Source organism: Kogia breviceps, chromosome 13 (genome assembly GCF_026419965.1).
Source record: "Kogia breviceps isolate mKogBre1 chromosome 13, mKogBre1 haplotype 1, whole genome shotgun sequence".
NCBI classification, from domain to species: Eukaryota; Metazoa; Chordata; class Mammalia; order Artiodactyla; family Physeteridae; genus Kogia; species Kogia breviceps.
Genome location: NC_081322.1, coordinates 84,626,543 through 84,647,559, shown reverse-complemented (window position 1 = coordinate 84,647,559; position 21,017 = coordinate 84,626,543). Strand labels below are relative to the sequence as shown.

Genomic DNA, 21,017 nt, shown 5'->3' with positions numbered 1-21,017 from the left:
AAATTATTTTTATTAAAATGTACTTCAACAGGGACTAATATAAAGCTAGATATAAACTCTAGATGCAAACTTCTTATGCTTAAAGCTCTGACACAGTATAAAGCCAAAAACATATCTGCAATTAACTCATTAAAATAAAACCACAAAATCAATACAATTCAAATACACAATACCAATTTAACATGGTAGACTCTGTTGTTTCATTGAAACCAAGCAAGGAACCAGTTGTAAAGTCAGGATTCTATTGCGTTAATGGGCCAATCAGTTTAATAGTGCACCTCAGAAGTCAATGCTAAAGATTTAAAACATCCTATTGAAAAATGTTCATTTCCTGCTACATTTATTGGTGCAATGCGGGAATGAACAAGGGTGAGATATGTGTAACCACACGGATAGTGTATGTACCACGTGAAGCCTCACTTCCCCATCACTTTGTCTATTCCAACCGTGGGGATCCTTTACTTGTACACTATGTTATGAGGTCATTTGGCCCTTCACTGACACGAGAGCATCATTCTTGCATCAAGTCCGCTTCTGTTTTCCTTATTACCCCATAAAAATTAAAGTCATATTACTTTGCTGCACCTTGTTCTTTCAAGTATTCCAAAGTTTCCATTTTTAAGTGATATAAGAAAGAAAAAACAGCCAGTCATGCTTCTCAATAATATAAAAACAGAAGCACTGTCCCTTTAGGTGAATATTGTCCCCGCCTGAGGTCATGAACACAAGCAAAAACCCTAGCACTAAAATCCCGAGAGGGTGCTGGCTTATTTGGCAGTTATACATACGATCAGAATAATTTCATAGAAATTTTTGAAGACCGTTATTGGAATGGGGACCCCAAATATTTAAAAACTCTAGAAGAGAACTTACAGACTCCTGAGATTATGTTCAACCTCTCCCCCACCCCCTTCCCACCCACCAAGGACCACACATCCCACTTTGAAGACATGGCATTATGGAGTTTCTGGATTTGGTCAAGACTATAATAGTTGAGAAGGTATTAACCAAAATATACTAATTTTACCATTTGAAAAAGAGAATGACGTTATAGATTGTATTCGAAAATTAAGCCTTTATTGTCCATTTTGTTGCCAAGTGATTGTTGGAAAAGTACATCGAACAAGTGGCAAAGATATCAGACATTTCTAGTGGAATTCTAGTTTTTACTCCGTTTCACTTTGTCCATTTCAGTTTCTTTCTCCCTTTCCTTCTTGTCCGTTCTGCCCAGATGAATGTATGCATTGCAGTGGAGAAAATTATGAGGGCAAAATTTCCAAGACCATGTCTGGACTTGATTGCCAGGCGTGGGACTCTCAGAGCCCACATGCTCATGGATACATTCCTGCCAAGTAAGTCTCACTGGGAGTGGAATTAGATGTTTATGACTCTGCAGTGTTATGGGTAAATTAACGTTATGTAGATATTTTAGCATTCCTCAAAAAGTGAACATACCTGATGTTTTTGAATTTCAAAGTTTGAATCTTCCCACATGACTGCAAATGAAGGATACATTCTTACTACTCAAAATGTGGTCCGTGGAAGAGTGATATCATCTGAGAGTTTGTTAGAAATGCAGAATCTCAGACCCACTGAATCTGAGTTTGCCTTATGACCAGATTCCCGGCTAATTCGTAGGCGCATTAAAATTTAAGAAAAACAGACACATCTCACGTGTGTATTTTCCAAATATTTCCCTCTTCTTTTTCTTCCTTTCCTTTTCCTTCATACTGATGAGATTCAAGGCTTCCTAGCCTATGATCTGGGGATGGGCTTTAGGGCTTTGTGAACCCCTCAACATTTTATGTGTATTTATATCAGTACATTTTTCTGGGGTCGAGGATTCCTAACTTTCACTAGCTTCTCAAAGGGGATCAGGAATCTATAATAGAAATAAGAGTCCCTGGTCTAGAAAGTAATGATTAGTTCTAGAGTACACGTTCTACATCTTCTAATTAATTGTCCTTAATTGTACGCATTAATTGCACTTAAAACACTTCCCTCTCTGTAGCTGCTTCGGTCTTTCTCTTCTTTCTATGACGACTGTAGGATTATAACGCGGCTTATAAAAACGTATAGGCAAAGAGACTGAGTCACATATTTCAATGTAGAAAACAGCTCCACCGAATTTCTGTACCTTCCATTCCAAACAGCTATCTTAAAACACAGCTGCTGCCATTTTCCTTTCCCTATTGTATGCCAAAGAAGAAATACAGGAAAGCCTCAAGGCTCAGAATTGGGTAAATTTACTTTCAGGAAACTGGGTAAATTTACTTTCAGGAAAAGCAATCCTGCAGGAGGATTGCTTAAGCCACTGCTGGTGGCTCTGTCCCTGCTGACTAAGCATTTACAGTCTCAGGAAGGGACGTGAAATGAGCCCAGAGGGGCACGAGGCGTGGCCTGCATCTCCCGGTCTCAGTCACTGGGTCCCTGTTGTTGAGGGGACTCTCGGGCCTGCACACAGGAGCATAGCTTATGCCTCTCAGTTTCTATAAGCTTAAAGGCTAGCAGGACCAGAACCGGGTAGATCAGAAGGACAATTCCTTTAAACCATGAAGACACCAACTTCTAGGCCGTACTGGTTACTAGATGACTATCTCTAGCCAGTAAGTACTTTGTGTTTTAAAAACTGCTATTATTTTCAGCTGAATCACTGGAGTTGGCTTACGACGGTTTTCCAGATGGCCAAAATGATAAAGCTGATCCCATTCTGTGATTTTTGCACATGTAAACTGTTAGAAAAACAATCCTTAGAATCCTCGGCTAATCCTTCTTATGGGATTGTCGCCGCATTGAGGGCAACCTTCACCCAGTCGCCTCCTTGGGTGCCTGGCTGTGCCTAGCACACAGCGGGCGCTCAGTATGTGCTCATTGGAAACGATTCTCATCCCTGGATGTAAATGTTCGGCGCTGTTAAAATCCTTCTCGCACATTCAGATTTCCAAACAAGAATCTGAAGATGAATTACTGTCGTAACCCTGACGGGGAGCCCCGCCCATGGTGTTTCACCACCGACCCCAACAAACGCTGGGAATTCTGTGACATCCCGAGATGTGGTAAGTATGCTCGTACCCGGTCCTCGGGCATCTTCACCTGTTCTTCTCTTGCAATCAAGAGTGCTGTGCCTGAGTGCGACGCCTGAAAATTGCCCTATAAATTCCGTGGGATGTGATTACCCTTTTAAAACAATTTATTGGTTACTGTAGGTAATTGATCAGAGTATCTAGTTACTATGGGTTTTTTTGGTCCCGTATCAGAGACTTCTGTCTTTTTTTTTTTTTTTTTTTTTGCGGTACCCGGACCTCTCACTGTTGTGGCCTCTCCCGTTGCGGAGCACAGGCTCCGGACGCGCAGGCTCAGCGGCCACGGCTCACGGGCCCAGCCGCTCCGCGGCACGTGGGATCCTCCCGGACCGGGGCACGAACCCGCGTCCCCTGCATCGGCAGGCGGACTCCCAACCACTGCGCCTCCAGGGAAGCCCATCTGCCTTTTTTGAGTACAAATGAATGTAGGCTTTTGGGAGCCATCTGTGACCCTTATGGTTCTCTAGTGCTAAAGGCAAATCAGACCCATGCCTTCTGGTACATGGATTTCATTATCAACCAGAGTTCTTTTTAATTGTAAGCGAAGAGGTGCCTCTGGATGTCCAGTTTTTCAGTATGTTCGACTTGGGAGGGAGCACCAGGAGGAGAGAGGTCGGGGGAGAAGATGAGATGGTAGACCTAGCAGGAATGAGTTGGAAAAAACAATTTTATAATATTTTCCTTCTATGAGAATTTGAAGCAAGGCACTGAACAAGGGCATCTGAGACCATTAAAAAGGACTTAGCAGAGGCCGTGAGGGCTGGCTTCGCGTTCTTCTCCCTGATGGTCATCCTTCAGGATGCCGCAGGGCCTCCGGGCTCTCCTTCCTTACGAATATGTTTCTCTTTCTGTCATCTGCTTTTTCTTCTTGAGACTTTCTTTTTTTTAAAATGGAAGTTTAGTTCATTTACAATATTGTGTTCGTTTTGGGTGTACAGCAAAGTGATTTGGTTATAGATATATATATATATACATATATATATATATATTCTTTTCCACCCAATTCTTTTCCATTATAGTTTATTACAAGATATTGAATACAGTTCCATGTGCTATACAGTAAATTTTTGTTTACCTGTTTTATATATGGCAGTGTGTCTTAAGAATTTCTTGACTTCTCGCTGCATACCCTTTTCCTTGGAGACACTATTTTCTTTCTTCCCATGGACTCTCTCTGTTGTTTGGCTTTGCGGAATGTTGGGGGTCAGCCAGTTATGTTTACTGAATGAATAATTTATTCTTCATGAAAGAAGTTGGATTGTTGGTACACGTGCAGGTTTGGGGTGGGGTGTGACACATGTTGATTCTTACCGTGTGTGATGAGCTGAGAATATAGAGAAAACAGAATATAGAAAGAAGCATCTACTCCAAGGGTCTTGTCCCTGCAGGAGTTCCTCATGAGATGGTCTTGGAAACATCGATTCTACCACATCAACTTCTTCTGAAAAACGATTAAAAAATTTTCAAATGCTAATATCTGGGAGGATGAGTGGAAAAGAAGACAGGCTGACGCTCCCTGCATCCATCCATTGCCCCATAATATCCATCTGTGAATCCTTTACTTAAAAAACATTCGCTGTCATGTATTTTTCCCATTTAAGCAGCACCGCCACCACCTTCTGGACCAACATATCAGTGTCTGAAGGGAAGAGGCGAAAACTATCGAGGGACAGTGTCTGTCACCGTATCTGGGCACACGTGTCAACGCTGGAGTGAGCAGACACCCCACAGGCACAACAGGACCCCAGAAAACTTTCCCTGCAGGTAAGTCTGCTCCGGTCTCCTCCCGGTCAGCTGCATGGAAAGTGAAATCCCATTGACTTTGCCTTGCTGTTAGTGACAATAGAAACCTAGGCTTACAGCATTTGGGAATGAAAACTGGCCAAGTCACATGCAAGGGAAGTGAAATTGAGCGCTGATTTTCCTAGAACACTGGTTCTCAAAATGTGGTTTCCCAGGCCAGCGGCAGCAGCATTAACAGGAAATTTGTTAGAAGCGCAAATTCTTGGACGCTATTGTAGATCTCCTAAATCAGTAACCTCAGAGTGGGTTTCGGCAACATTTTGACATTTGTACTAAACGTACAGTAAGGCTTGAGAACATGTAAATTCCAGGGCTATGATACACGCTTTTGGAGGCAAAGCAGCATAGAAAACACCCATTGTGTTTCTGGCATACAGCACAGTGCCCAGAGCTGTGGGAAAAGACCTATTTTGCTTCATTAGACACAGCCAAGGAATACATTTCAATCATTCACCCAAGAGAAGCATCTGTGCCATAATTCTCTGGAATCCTGCTCTGCTTAAGTTCCCACCCATTATTCAGTTCGTATAATTCTAGAGAATCCGCTGGATACACAGCCAATATCACTATTAAGCATGTGTGCGCTGTGTTATTTCTTTAGCCTTTTTGGAAAACCAAACTCACAGTCACTTCTTTTTCAGAAATTTGGAAGAAAACTATTGTCGTAACCCTAATGGAGAAACAGGTCCATGGTGCTATACAACCAACAGTGAAGTGAGATGGGAATACTGCATGATACCGTCCTGTGAGTCCTCTGCTTTATCCGCGGAACATTTGGATTCCCCAGGTAAGCAAGGGCAATGAGAGCTTACTGAGAGCTCCAATGCACTCTGTATTTTTCTGCTCCAGTAGTAGCACAATATACAGTAGCTTTGTTTACAGTTTCATTGGGTTGTGGTCAGAGAACATGCCTTATGCTTTCACTTCTTTTCAATGTGTCGAGGCTTGTTTTGTGGTTCAGAATAAGGTCCTCTTGGTGACTGTTTCACATGCAGAATCTGGCTTCTGCTATTGCTGGGGAGAGTGTTCTACAAAAGCCAATTCGGTCAAGTTGGTTAGTATTGTTTAGCTCTTCTGAATCCTTACTAATTTTCTGTCTCCTGTTCTATCGCTTACTGAGAAATGAATGGTGACGTTTCCGGCTTCGGCTGTTCATTTCAGTTTTGTGTTTGCTTTATGTATTCCGGAGCTCTTTGTCAGGCACAGACACACTTAGGATTCTTGTCTTTTTGAAGAAGTGACCCCTTTACCATTATGTAATATGTCTCCTTATCTCTAGAAATAGTCCTTGTTCTAAAGTCTACTTTTGCTGAAATGAATACAGCCATAAGAGCTCTATTTTTACTAGCGTTTGGATGAAATATCTTTTTTTTTCTCAGTCTTTTAATTGAGATGTTTAGACTGTTTGCATTTAATGTAATTGTTAACATGGTTGGATTTAAATCTACCATCAAATTAGTTATTTCTACTTGTCCTATTTGAATTTTGTTCCTTTTTTCATCTTTCTCTACCTTTGCATTAATTGAGTATTTTGTATTGCTTCATTACCACTGATTTTAGTATTTTTTAATGTTTACAATATACATCATTAACTTATCATATTCCACCTACAAATAATATTATTTTACTTGACGTATAATGTGAGAACCTTACAACATTGCTCTATTTCCTCCCTCCCAAAATATTGTGCTATTGTTCTCAAAGAGTTTACTTCTATTATGTTAGAAATCTCACAATAAATTGATACAATTTTTGCCCTGAACAGTCATGTTTTAAAGCAATTATAAATTTAAAAAATCTTTCATATTTACTTTCATTTATTTATTTCTACCATTTCTGCTGTGCTTCGTTTCTTTTTGTTGGTTCTCCAATTCCCATCCGATGTCATGTTCTTCCTGTAAAAAACTTAACCTTGGGCTTCCCTGGTGGCGCAGTGGTTGAGAATCCGCCTGCCGATGCAGGGGACGCGGGTTCGTGCCCCGGTCCGGGAGGATCCCACGTGCCACGGAGCGGCTGGGCCCGTGAGCCGTGGCCGCTGAGCCTGCGCGTCCGGAGCCTGTGTTCCGCGGCGGTAGAGGCCACAGCAGTGAGAGGCCCGCATACCGCAAAAAAAAAAACAAAACAAACAAACAAAAAACTTAACCTTTACCACTTCTTGTAATATAAGTCTGTTGATGATGAAGTCTTTCAGCATTTGTATGTCAGGAAGGGGCTTTATATTGCCTTCAATTTAAAAAAATAATTTTTGTTGGGTATAGAATTCTGGGTGGACAATTGTTTTCCCCTTTTACCACTTTAAAGATGTTACTCTATTACCTTCTGTTCTGAGTAGTTTCTGATGGAACTCTTATCTGTGTTCCTCTGTATCTAATATTTCCTTTTTCTCTGGTTGTCTTTAAGACTTTCCCTCATCTTCAGTTTTCAGCAGTTGATTATGGTGTATCTAAGTGAGTCTGTTTGTTTGTTTACTTATTTATTTATGGTATTTATCCTGCTTGAAGTTCTCTGAGCTTCTGGTGTTTGCTGATTGTTGGTTTTCATTACTTTTGGAAAATTCTCAGCCATTTCTGCTCAAATATTTCTTTCCCCTGCTCTCTCTCTCTCTGTTTTCCTTTTTGGGACTTCAATCACCCAAATATTAGACCATTTCATATTGCCTCATACCTCTTACATGCTTGTTCTACATTTTCCCCCCACTGTTTTTTTCTCTTTCTCTTTGTATGTCAGTTTAATATTTATCAATCTACTTTCAAGTTCACTGATTCTTTCCTCAGTTGTGTTTAATCTCTTGATCAGCCCATTGAAGGCATTTTTCATCTCTGATAACATGGTTTTTATTTCTAGTGTTTGCATTTTCTTCTTCTTCTTCTTTTTTTTTTTTTTTCCCCGGTATGCGGGCCTCTCACTGTTGTGGCCTCTCCCGTTGCGGAGCGCAGGCTCCGGAAGCACAGGCTCAGTGGCCATGGCTCACGGGCCCAGCTGCTTCGTGGCATGTGGGATCTTCCCGGATCGGGGCACGAACCCGTGTCCCCTGCATTGGCAGGCGGATTCTCAACCACTGTGCCACCAGGGAAGCCCTCTTCTTCTTTTTTTTTTTTTTAAAAAAGAGTTTCCATCTCTGCTGAAATTCTTCACCTATCCATGCATATTGTAGTGTGGTACTACAAGATCCTTCAACATATTAATCACAGTTACCTTATAATCTCAATCAGATGGTCTCCACATGTTTATCACTCAACAGTGGCTTTTTTTTTTGGTGTGTCTTATAATTTTTAATCAAATGCTGGATATATATGTAGAGGAACAATAACTATTGAAGCAAATATTATTTACACTTTGAAATGGGCACCCTTCTTCTTTTCTCAGTGTGTTATGAGGATAATTGAATTGATATAATTAACAGATAAAAGGAATTTGGGTTTTGTTGTTGCTGCTTTTACCTTAAGTGAACCACGGGTTTCAAATCCCTGCAGTGATGGGGTGCAATCACTTTGTGCTTAGAGTAGGGTCTGGGGTGCTCAAGAGTTTTCTAAGTATTCCTGATCCCTTCTCAATTTTTAGCAATCACTGCATGCCTGCACCACAGAGGGGGCGGGGGTCACACCACAGTTCTAACCTGACCCTTGTGATAGACTACTGTTTCCTGTTACTCACTGCTAAGATTTTGGTGGAGGTAGGCATTCTCTATCTTCCTGGTTACCCTCAGCCTGAGATAGACTCTGTGCACCTGGGCTTTGAAGGTAACGTTTCTTGGTATTCTTGCCCCTTCTTCCCATGGAGCTAAACTCTAACTTGTACGTGGGGTGTCTTGGGTGGAAGAGTAGCAGACTTGTGTTTGGTGTTGGTGAAGTATCCGGGCACAAGAGAATTTTCTGCCCCTCCTCCAGGGTAATAAGATTTTCGCCCGACACCTCCCCGAAAAGCAGTGGATCTTCGCCTTAGTCCTGGATGCAGGACCACTTCCTGCCCCACTCCCCAGCAGCTTGAGGTTTTGGCTTTGTATAAGCAAAGAGTGTCGGGAAATGCACACGGTTTTCACGTCTTTCTCACTGTCACCCTGTCATCACCTGCCGCCTACACCAATGAATGTGTCTCTCTCTGGAGACCTGCCCAGCTGTTCTCATGATCTCCCAGTGGAGATGCATAGAAGAGAGCTTGCACACGAGTGCAATGTCCAGTCATAAGCGCGCTGCCCTGCTTATTTTTTTCTGAGTTTTAAATTAAATATTTACCAAAAAGTTAGGTCCTTAAAGTTTTGGAATGTTATGGATCTATTGTTTTCTTTGCATGTCCATCTGCCTGCCAGTATGTAAAAGAGAAGAGTGTTAATTCCCAGAGATGACTATTCTGTTTGTTTAATAAATTATTTCACATATTTCTCTGTTCTAGTCATTATTTACTGATTTCTTCTATTTCAATTTCAGTACCACCTGAACAAACTCCTGTAGCCCAGGACTGCTACCAGGGTAACGGGCAGAGTTATCGAGGGACATCATCCACCACTATCACAGGAAGGAAATGTCAATCTTGGTCATCGATGTTTCCACACCGGCACCAGAAGACCCCAGAAAACTACCCAAATGCGTACGTCTTTGATTTTTAACCATTAGAGGAGCAACAACCAGCTTAAATTCCTGTTAAAAGGGCCATGCTTTAAACAAACGTCTCAGGACCAAATTTCCTTTGGCCCCAGACTATGAGAGAAAATATCTCGGGCAGCTTGCTTTTGGGCAAAATTTCTGAAAGGAGAGAAGCTAGAGGCTGGCTATCTTTCCTGAGTAGTTTTGCAGAAGCAGGGTGGGAGATAGGGGCCGAGGTCATAGTAGTAAAAGGCTCAGAAGAGCAAATGATCGAGAACATCATTTCCACAGCACCTGCTAAAGATCAATGTGGTCTTTCAACTGTGGAATCTTCTCATTTCATCCTCCAACTCCTGAAGGAGTTTTGCGTTTGTCTTTGAGTAATAAATATAAATATTTATCACCACCAGGTGATAAATATAAGTATTTTTCACCTGATCTGTATAGACACATTGGGTCCTGAGCACTAGTGGTCTAAAGTGATACGAGTTACCAGAACATTAGGAGCAAAAGCAAGAAGGCAGATTAGAGTCAGAAAGTATACAGATACTGATCGGCAAAATGGACATACAGATGGACAAAAACTAGGTCTGCTCAGACCAGCTTTTCTGCAACAAATGGCTGTAAAACATCTGGAAAAACTGTTTTCACATGATGGACAACAGGCAGCACAGGACTGAGACTTTTCAGAAAAGAAAATAAATTAGAATAAATTCACAAGTACCCTGGTTTTCTTCCTGGAGATACTTCCTGGGCTGCAGTGCAAGGAGATGGAACCAAAGGAGACCACAACAGTCTTGCTAAACTGAGGAGACAGAGATTGGAGCTGGGGATTAGTGAGGCAGCTTGGCTTTAGTAGGCTGGGTAATAATGAGGAAGGATCTGAGCAGAGAAGGAGCTCCAGAAACATGTATAGAGTTCTCCTTAAGTCTCTGGCTGAGTATAAAGCTGCAAATGCACAGGGAGAGATTCCACAATGTTAGTGGGACAAAGAACAACTACCAGGGAACAGTGAGATAAACGGAGATTATAGATCTCACACAGCACCAGGAGAGCCTGTGTTTGCAGAGTTGGGATTCTTACTAGCCAGAGAGGAGAGACTTCATGGGACACCTTGGGCATTCAGTAAGGAATCCAGAAAAGTCACACTTTAGGAGTAGGAGTAGTGTATTCCTGGAATAAAGGTTACTCTAGAAGAACACCCTAGCAAAGCTTTAAAGCAATCCTAAAATGAACAAAATGATCTCCAAGTAAATGAACTGTCTGCCAGAAGAAAAGTCAACACTCTTGAGAGGAAAATAACAAAATCAAGCCACTCGGTAATGTGGTATCTACAATGTCTGGCAGAAATTTAAAAATTACTAGACATGCAAAGATCATTAAATGTGATCCATAATGAGGAGAAAAATCAGTCAACACAGACTCAGAAATGATAGAAATGATGGAATTGGCAGACAAAAAATTCTGAAAGATATTATAATTGTGTTTAAGGATTTAAAGAAAAATAGGAACATAAAAGAATCAAATGGATAATCTAAAGAGAAAGGAAACTATAAAAGAGGCAAATGGAAAAGACAGAACTAAATATATATATATATATATATATTTAAATATATATCTTAAATGAAAAATTCACTGGATGGCTTTACCATCAGGTAGACAATACAGAAGACATTACTGTTACAATTACATGACATGACATGACATGACATGACATGACATTACAGTAGACATTACTGTTCAAATTTTCTTACATTATCCATGATGCTGTATAATATTAATACACATTTGAATGTGGTAAGTTAGAGAGGGATATTGTAAATCCTAGAGTAACCACTGGAAATGAAAACTCAGAGAAATAGATAATAATAAGGATATTCAATTAATCCAAAAGAAAGAAGAAAAGGAGAGAAAAACAGTAAAGAAGGCATGGTACAAACAGAGCATAAATAGAATGATGTTAGACTTAAACCCAGCCATATCAGTAAGTATATTAAATATAAAAAGGATAAAACAATGCAATTAGAAGGCAGAGATTGTCAAGTTGAACAAAAACCAAAGCCCAGTTATGGTCTCTTTACAATACATGCTCTTTAAATATAAAGACATAAATAAGTTAAAAATCAAAATATGGAAAATTAATACCATAAAAACACTACCATGTGACCCAGCAATCCCACTACTGGGCATATACCCTGAGAAAACCATAATTCAAAAAGAGTCATGTACCAAAGGAAAAAAAAAAAAAAAGGTCATGAAGAACCTAGGGGTAGGACGGGAATAAAGACACAGACCTACTAGAGAATGGACTTGAGGACATGGGGAGGGGGAAAGGTAAGCTGGGACGAAGTGAGAGAGTGGCATGGACATATATACACTACCAAACGTAAAATAGATAGCTAGTGGGAAGCAGCCGCATAGCACAGGGAGATCAGCTCGGTGCTCTGTGACCACCTAGAGGGGTGGGATAGGGAGGGTGGGAGGGAGGGAGACGCAAGAGGGAGGAGATATGGGGATATATGTATATGTATAGCTGATTCACTTTGTTATAAAGCAGAAACTAACACACCATTGTAAAGCAATTATACTCCAATAAAGGTGTTACCAAAAAAACACAACACTAATCAAAAGAAAGCTAGAGGGCTTCCCTGGTGGCGCAGTGGTTGAGAATCCGCCTGCCGATGCAGGAGACACGGGTTCGTGCCCTGGTCCGGGAAGATCCCACATGCCGCGGAGCAACTAAGTCCGTGAGCCATGGCCGCTAGGCCTGCGCGTCCGGAGCCTGTGCTCCGCAAAGGGAGAGGCCACAACAGTGAGAGGCCCGCATACCGCAAAAAAAAAAAAAAAAAAAAAAAAAGAAAGCTAGAATGGTTTTTAACATCAGACAGACAAAATAAATTTAGGATAAGAAATATACCAGAGATAAAGAGGCCATTTTTGAAGTAAAAAGCGTTAACGATGCTAAAGGTGTTGACCCTAATAACAGAGGTTCAGATGTATGACGCAAAATCTGACAGAACTAGAGAGAGAAATCGATGCGTCCACAATTACAGTTGGAGATTTTCTCACTTCTCTTTCGTATAGTTAAAAATTCTCCCCAAACAATACAGTAGGACAAGGAGATGAAAGATTCAGAGACGATACAGAAGTTTTGGAGGAAAATATGAACAAATATAACATATGCCCAACTGCAGAATACACATGCAAGTGCACATGGAACAGTCCCCGAAGTATATCATATGCTTGGCCTTGAAATAAGTCCCAATAAATTTAAAAGGATGAAAATAATACACAGGTGTCTTCTGAGTCAGCAGAATTAAATGAGATATAAATAATGAAAAGTTTAGGAAATTCTCAAATATTTGGAAATTAAAGAACACATTTCTAAATAACCCATGAGCCAAAAAAGAAATCACAAAGGAATTCAGGAATCAGTGGTACTGGCAAAAAGATATACAGATGGAAAAAGGGAGAGTCTGGAAACAGACCCGCAACATGTATGGTCAGTTGATTTTCAATATACCCGGCGAAGCAATTCAGTAGGAAAAGGAAATTTTCCCCCAAATTGTTCTGGAACAACTGAGTGTCCGTAAAGGAAAAAAACCCCAAACCTTGACTCCTACCTGCCATGTCAAATTCACTTGAGAAAACTCTTAGACCTGAAAGTAAGGTTAAAACTAAAGCTGAAATTTATAGCTTCTAGAAAAAAACCATGAGATTATTTTCACAACCTTGTGGAAGGCAAACCGTTTTTGGATAGGATCCAGAAAACATTATTAAAAATATATAATTTGGACTTGAATAAAATGAAAACTTTGGTCTTCAAAGGTCATTGTTAAGAAAATAGACAAGTCAGGAACTGGGAGGAAAATAGTCTCAATCCATATATCTGACAAATGGCTTGTATCTAGAATGTGTAAAGATCCCTTCCACCCGCTAGTGAGAGACAAACAACCAAATAAAAAGAGGCAAAAGACTTTAATAGACATTCCACAGGGAAAGATATACAAAGGGTCAATAAGCACCTGAAAAAATGTTCAACATTTTAGCCATTACAGAAATAAGAATTATAACCACAGTGAGATACTGCTAAATACCCAATGGCAATGGCTGTTATTAAAAGGACAGAAAATAAGAAGTGTGCCCAGGGTGGGGGGCAGCTGCAGCTCTCACGCATGTTGGTAGGAATGTAAAATGGACCAACCACTTTGGACGCCAGTCCAACATTTTCTTATAAAGTTAAACGTGCATCTGCCTACAAACCTGCAGTTCTATTTGTGAATACTCACCCAAGTGAAATGAAACGTAAGCCCCCAAAAAGATCTACCGGAAAGTTCTTAGCAGCTTTACTCATAAAATAGCCCCAAACTGGAAACCACTTCAGCGGCCATCAACAAGAACATGAATCATTGGTGGGATATTCCTACCGTGGAATACTATTCAGAAATAAAAAGGAACAAGCTACTGATACTCTCAAATCGCATGGAGAAAGCTCAAAAACACCATCCTAAGGAGAGAAGCCACGCACAAAAGGGTATCTACTTGTATGAGTCCATTCATATGAAGTTCCAGAAAAGGCAGAACTAATTTATGGTGAAAGAAATCAATAGTATTTGCGTCTGGGGGGCAGCTGAGACTGATTGAGCAGTGACCCAAGGGAGGTTTCTGGGGCTGATGGAAATGTTCTCTATCGCACTAGGAGTGTGGGTTAGACAGGTATGTGTGTTCATCAAAACTCGTCAAACTACCTTTAAAAAAAAAAAAAAGCAGGAGTCTGTTTCACATGACAAGCTTTTTAACACACCCAGGGGCTCAGGAACCTGCTAAAGGGTTTCCTCAAATTGTGGGCCTGGGCTTGGGACTGTCACTTGTCTATAGTACCCACAGACACGGTGTTGTTGGATTCCCGTAATACGTGGTGTGTTACTAGCGATCTCATAAGCCTCAGGCCATGGGTCTAAGCTGCTGCAAAGGGGGCTCCGAGGCTGAGACTCCTGAGCGGCTGCGGCGAAGTTCTGGCCCTGGGGATCCAAGCTGCCCAGGGAGCCCCAGGCTTCTCGGCTGCTATGTCCTTATCCAGTCGTTTCTGATTCGGCTCCCACAGACCCCGTGGTCTATCCACACGTCTCCCTTCATCCCTTTGATCCGACTGGCCTTTAGTCACACCGCCTCCCCTCAGTCCCCGAGTGGCTCCAGCTAGAGGGGTCTGGGGTTCCTCCCCGTATGCCCCAGAATGCATCCTCTGGAAACCTCATCCTGCCTGGGAGCTAGTTTTCCAGGATGGCTTCCACAAGCCTTCCAGACCCCAAACCCACTTGATCTACCTGTGGTATTTACAGTAATATTACTGTCATGAGTTTTTGTTTCATTGTAAAATACAACATGAGTAAATAGACTAAGAGAGCTGGGGCCTGGGAATGTCAATATCATCTTGTATGTCTTTTCTGCCTTGGATAAATATGTTTTGGTTCCAACTTACGTAGCCCTATGTACTCACATAGAGAGAGAAAGCCAGAGATATAGATGTATTTTGTATGTGCCTTAAAAAAAAATCTAAAATACATGCTTCAAAATCCATATTGGTTATCCTTGGGGAATGTATTTAACATTCTCAGGGAAAGGAAGACATTCTGATACTTTCTCTTATACATTTATATATGATCTGTTTTTATATGGAGCATATATTACTTTTGATTTTTTTTTAAAACAAATTTATTTATTTATTTATTTTTGGCTGCATTGGTTCTTCACTGCTGCGCGCGGGCTTTCTCTAGTGCATCGAGCAGGGGTTACTGTTCGTTGCGGTGTGCGGGCTTCTCACCGCGGTGGCTTCTCTTGTTGCGGAGCACGGGCTCTAGGCATGTGGGCTTCAGTAGTTGTGGTGTGTGGGCTCAGAAGTTGTGGCTCACGGGCTCAGTACACGGGCTCTAAAGCGCAGGCTCAGTAGTTGTGGCGCACGGGCTCAGTTGCTCAACCGCGGCATGTGGGATCTTCCCGGACCAGGGCTCGAACCCGTGCCCCCTGCATTGGCAGGCGGATTCTTAACCACTGCGCCACCAGGGAAGTCCCTTGATTTTTTTAAAAAATAAAAACTATAACCTATTTTTAAAAACGTACGCACTTTGTTAGAAGTTGAGGACCATCTGTGCTTGTGACATTATAATAATAATTGGTACCTTTGGTACCTTAATGGAAATATTTCAGTCACTTTGTTGTAACAAAATTCAGAGGGTGCTGGGGTGCCCCTGAAGATTCGCTCACCTCTCAGGACCTATACTGTTGTGGAATTTACAGTGGCTTGACAATGAACTACTGCAGAAATCCAGATGCTGACAAAAGCCCTTGGTGTTATACCACTGATCCGAGCGTCAGATGGGAGTTCTGTAACCTGAAGAAATGCTCAGAAACACAAGAGCAGGTCACAAAATATCCGACTGTTGCGCAGGTTCCAAGTATAGAGGATCCTTCTGAAGCAGGTAAGAAGTCTGTGGCCAGACGTCTACATAGTTGGGTATTGGGATGGTAAGAGATGGAAAATCTTTGGGATGCAGAGGCTTCGTTGCTACAGGGAGCTGGAGCGCTGGCTGAGTCCGCGATATGGAAGGAAGCCTCAGTGTGTCACCTGGGCGACCCAGAGCTGCTCCTGCTGGCATATGATGGGGTAGGGAGTTTCTTTAGGATTCGAAAACTAGTTGGTTGTGAGGGATGGATACAATTTTGAGCCTGGGTGGGCTGACAGGTTGATGATGGCGGCAGAGATGGGACCTTCTAGAAAAGCAAGTCTCTGCCTTTTGCATGGAGGGATAGAAATGACTGATTTGATTTTGAATGGGCAGAGTGAGGAGGGCTAGGAGGACCGTCAGTGATCATCTCCAACGAACACCTGGCGAAGCGGACGTGTAGCTCCAAGGGTTTCGGGGCCTGAGGATAAGAATGTGGTGGTCCTGTGAGGTGGGAGACATGAAAATATCACAGTCCTCTCTGTTTCCCTGGCCCTTGGCCCGCGTGTACCTCCAAGCGCTTAGCCCCTGGCCCTGTGGTTGTCAGGTGGCAGGAAGTGCTCTGTACCGCTGCAGGGTAAGGAGACAGAGGGGGCTGATTCTCCCCCCGACCCGGAATGAAATCTCAGGGGTCCTGTAGCTTGTCTGACCACTCTCAGGTAATCCAAAATCAGCCAGAAATGATTCAATGAGAACTTGGTTTCAAGATGAGACCCCCCCTCTCCTTCCGGAGGTGGACTTGCCTCCTCCAAGATGCTGGGGAAACCTCACCTACTGCTCCCTGCTGTACACCTGTACACCTGTACAGCTGCGGTACACACAGGGCCCAGCTCATCTCTCCCCACTCTTTCTTGGTGAGACTCTGGGTGCCGTGATCCAGCTGAGGATCCGTGCTGCTAAGACCTCGCGTGGCCTCACGTGAAGCCCCACTCGTGGTGTGTGAGGAACTCACACACCCTGGTCCTGGCAAACACTGGAGGCTGCCTAGCCCAGCCCTGCTCCTTGACCGGGAAGCCAGCAGGCCCAGCTTTTGCTCTGTGCATCTTCCAAGTGGCCATCACAGCACTGGGCACTGGGTCCCCATAGGTGACACACATCAAGTTCTCTGAGGGGTTCTGCCGAATTCCCCAACCCCGAGGCTTGCGGTGAGGGATGAGTTTGGTGAAGTGGCCTCTAGTCACCTCTTTATTACCTCTTTCACCCCGGAAGGTGTGGCCCCAATCATATTTTTTTATAAAACCCTTTTCATACGGCACTCTTTCTCTCCATCCTTGTTGAGGTGTCCAAGAATCATCTAAGAGTTCATGGTGGCGTCCGTGTCACCGCTCAGCTTGGTATCAAATGGATTCTCTTAGCGTCCTGGCCAAACTTCCCATTCTAACATCTCGGCTTGGGATTATTTCTGAGCCAATGGCGTTTCCGGTAACTTGTCAAAATCAGCAGAGCTCACTGAAGTCCTCGGCACTCAGAGAGACCTAGCGCTGCTGTGTGTGTTCCTGGTCACCCGGCTCTGTGTCACGACAGGAGACCACCATTCTCTCTTCCCTGCAGACTGCATGTTCGGGATTGGTAAAGCATACCGGGGCAAGAAGGCGACCTCGGTGGCCGGTGTCCCCTGCCAGGCGTGGGCCGCCCAGGAACCCCACAAACACAGCATTTTCACTCCAGAGACAAACCCACGGGCAGGTTTGGAAAAAAACGTAAGCCACCTTGATTTGGACTCCGTTCTGCCTTTTGCTGACCAGTCTTTGCAAACTGAATTGATCCTCTGTTACAGAAAGTCAGCCTGACTGAGCGTCGGCGTGGGGTGGAGAGGAAGATACGCGGGAGGTTTCAGGGGACCAAGTGTCGGATCTAACCGGCCTCAGCGTGGGAGGGAGAGTTAGCAAGGGCAAGCCAGCCTCCCCGCTTCTCATCACTTCCATGTGTGACAATTCCTGTCTGCTTTTGTGACTGCTTTATGGTTTCCAGTGATCAAAGATGACCTTCATGACTTTGTAGTTGGATTTTTCTAGAAGAACATTGGATGCATAATTAGGACTCCACTAGGATTTCCCCTGGTCCCACACATTCTCCGGGGTGGTTTCCTTTGGGGTATAGGTGTGTAGAGGGAAGGAAAAGGAAGACACAGTCTTTCCACAGCTGACCCACAGTGGCTACTCAGGCCAGGGCAATAGGCAATTCTGAAGCAACAGCAAACAGGCGCCATCAAGCAGAAGACTGACATGAGCAAAGGGACAAGACGAGTCAGCCATGTCCACAGCCCCTACGGTCCCCATGGACACAGGCTGCCGAGGGGGGAGGCCCCTCTATACAGTCTCTAGCTCAAGACCCTTCGGGGTCTTCACCCCTTCCCCAGGGCAGTGGCCTCAAGGTTGGAGCTCCTTTTGAATGAGGAGAAGCGACTGACGGCATTCTGTGAGTCGGGGGCTTCATAAGCATCCGGAAAGGATGACTTTGCCGGCCTCCCCACCAAAGGAACACTAGCCCTTCATCTTCTAAGGACAGCAGCGAAACCAGTGTCTGTGCCTCCTGTGACAGCCTCTGCCCTCCCCCGCCCCGGTGTCCGCCACGCCCTGTGTGCCTGACTCTTTTTCCAGTACTGCCGTAACCCCGACGGAGATGTCAACGGTCCCTGGTGCTACACGACAAATCCAAGGAAACTGTTTGACTACTGTGATGTCCCTCAGTGTGGTAAGCTTCTTTCTTTTTCGGAAGGAAGTGACTTCTAAATAAATGCAGCATCACCTGGTCTTAGATCTGCAAGACAAGAGTTGGGCTGAGCGCTTCTGGGCTAGAGAGAGGGTCCCCTCTGCTTGGGAGCCCTCTTTTCATCCTGGGCCTCTTGAATCTGTCCTACTCGTGGCCCCTTTGGTTAGGCACCGCCCCCTCCTCTGACTCCGTAAATAAAATAGATGCAAAATCCTCCAAAAGAGCAAGTTCAGAGGTGATCTAATCAGCCTCCAGACGGTTCCACTGAACTCCCCAGGGTCTGGGGTGGGAGGCATGAAATACAAATTCGGAGTCACCCAGATAGGAAACTCTCTCTGTCAGCAACTGAGAAGAAAGAAAGGAAGTGCAAACAGCAGGAAACTGCTAAACGTACAACATATATTGTAAACCTATAAACCGTCATCCTAAGAATTCAGTGAAAAATAACACAGCTTTTTACGAAGCCCCAACTTTCTTTATCCTAAGATGACTACGTGTTAGCCATGCATTAGCCAGATAACTCAGAGGAAGCTTGCTGGGTTCTTTCCTCATTTCTCTGAGGCTTTTCTAGGGAGCGAGAAGCTTGGATCAGCGAAAGGGGAGTTGACGTTAGTTCTGAAAAGTCTGGAGTAACAAATCCATAGATAGATAGATAGATAGAGGTAACAAATCCATAGATAGGTCTGGAGAACAATGTAAACCACTTCGATCTGGACCCTATTTTGCTTTCCGCTGACCCATCTTTGCAACTAATCAGCCTGGACTTCTCCTTTGCACAGTTTATGGCATCCGCTTGTGTCTGCCACGTGGGGGGACAGGCCGGAGCAGAGAAGTTGCTGCTGCGAAGCCACCGAAGTCCGCGTCCGCAGATGCAATCTGGGGAAGGGGTGGAGAGCACCGGAGCCACACTGCCGGGCTTCGATCTTGGGCCACTGGCGGGTAGAGCAGGGGGAGGAGGGAGAGGTCAGGGTGACAGGACGGATTCTCCTCGGTTGCCGCCCTTGCGTCCCTGTGTCCGGACTCAGGGGGATTTATAGCCGACTCGTTCTCCCGCGTGTTTGCTCTGCACAAGCTCTCGGGGGCCCCCATCTGAGAGTCCCTGGCGGGCTTGGCGCCTCCCTTAGCGCTCCTCCCTCCCACCCTCCAGCCTCCTGGTACCCCACTGCCTCTTACCGCGCGGACTCGCTCTCCTCGGCAGGCTGCCTATGGCGCACGATTGCCGTTAACGTGTATAGCTTGACAGCCCCGCCCCGGCCCCTACAGCTGTGCCTGCGATTCGTGCACCCCTGATTCCCACTGAAGGGAAGCACAGAAACGCCCCAGGGGCGGCCCTCAGTCACCACCAGACGCTATCAGCTTCTCAAGTGTGAGGCAGGCCTGGGTATCCTTCCGCGGGAAAGATGTCTCAAGATCAGACCACGTGGTCTGATACCGTGCCCACATCATGAGGAAGCGGGGACCTCACAGCCCTCTGGAACGGCCCTCTCTCCATCCTTTCTTCTTTCTTCCATCTCTGAGAACCTGATTCTTCTCCATCCTTGACTTGGGTAAGGGGACCAGCATTGTAGAAGAGGCTATTTGCCTTGAAGTCTGCAGATGGAGGTTTACCTTACACGTCCCCAGGCGTCTTTGGGGCCTCTGTTGAATCTTCCAGTGTAACATCGTTTTACATACCCACCCATCAGAAGGTAAAGATGACAGACCTCAGCTGTTTCCTTCTTTCTAGTGCTTAGACCAATGCCTAGTACACGCCAGGCACTACGTCTATATATCTGAATACATATTTGCTGAATGAGTAAATTCAGCAAATATGTATTCAAATAAATGAACGAAACCTCAAATCACAGTTCCTCCAACATGTCAGGTCGGTGCTTAAAAGGGCGACGATCCCAGGTGAAGGGTACTTTGTGTGTGTGTGCTTGTATGGCTTTCGATACATTTATTCAGATTTTTCAGAATATGAAATCTCTTTGAAGTATGGCTTTGATTTTTTAAGTTATTTTCATTTTCTCTGTTTTTTAAAAAAGACTTTTATTGCTTATTCCGGGGAGATTTTGGATTTCCTTTATTTAAGTGAGAAATTTCCTAATAGCAATTTGCCTTAAAATTTCCAAACTTCACATTGTCTGTAATTCACATGGAAAACATCTTTAAAATGAAAAAGTAACACTGATTAACTTTTTAGGCTACGCGTAAACTTCTTTAAGCAACTCACCTGAAAAATGTGTGTAAATATTCTGTGTTATTAAAACAATGGCACCATGCAAACTGCACATAAGTGATAGCAGAAGGAAAACAATTTGAAATCAGAACTATATTCTGTTCAGCCCAGTATTCTA

The 21,017-nt window shown here is 43.8% G+C and overlaps 1 protein-coding gene across 1 annotated transcript in view; it reads left to right on the top strand.

Annotated features, from left to right (window-relative positions):
* The window catches only part of PLG (plasminogen), a 44,148-nt gene that overhangs the window by 12,221 nt on the left and 10,910 nt on the right, over positions 1 to 21,017 (top strand). The window contains exons 6-13 of the mRNA XM_059083513.2: positions 1,232 to 1,352; positions 2,938 to 3,056; positions 4,685 to 4,847; positions 5,528 to 5,673; positions 9,311 to 9,470; positions 15,761 to 15,942; positions 17,518 to 17,666; positions 18,567 to 18,660. Of these exons, the coding sequence (XP_058939496.1) occupies positions 1,232 to 1,352; positions 2,938 to 3,056; positions 4,685 to 4,847; positions 5,528 to 5,673; positions 9,311 to 9,470; positions 15,761 to 15,942; positions 17,518 to 17,666; positions 18,567 to 18,660 (1,134 nt within the window). The remainder of the gene's footprint in view (positions 1 to 1,231; positions 1,353 to 2,937; positions 3,057 to 4,684; positions 4,848 to 5,527; positions 5,674 to 9,310; positions 9,471 to 15,760; positions 15,943 to 17,517; positions 17,667 to 18,566; positions 18,661 to 21,017) is intronic.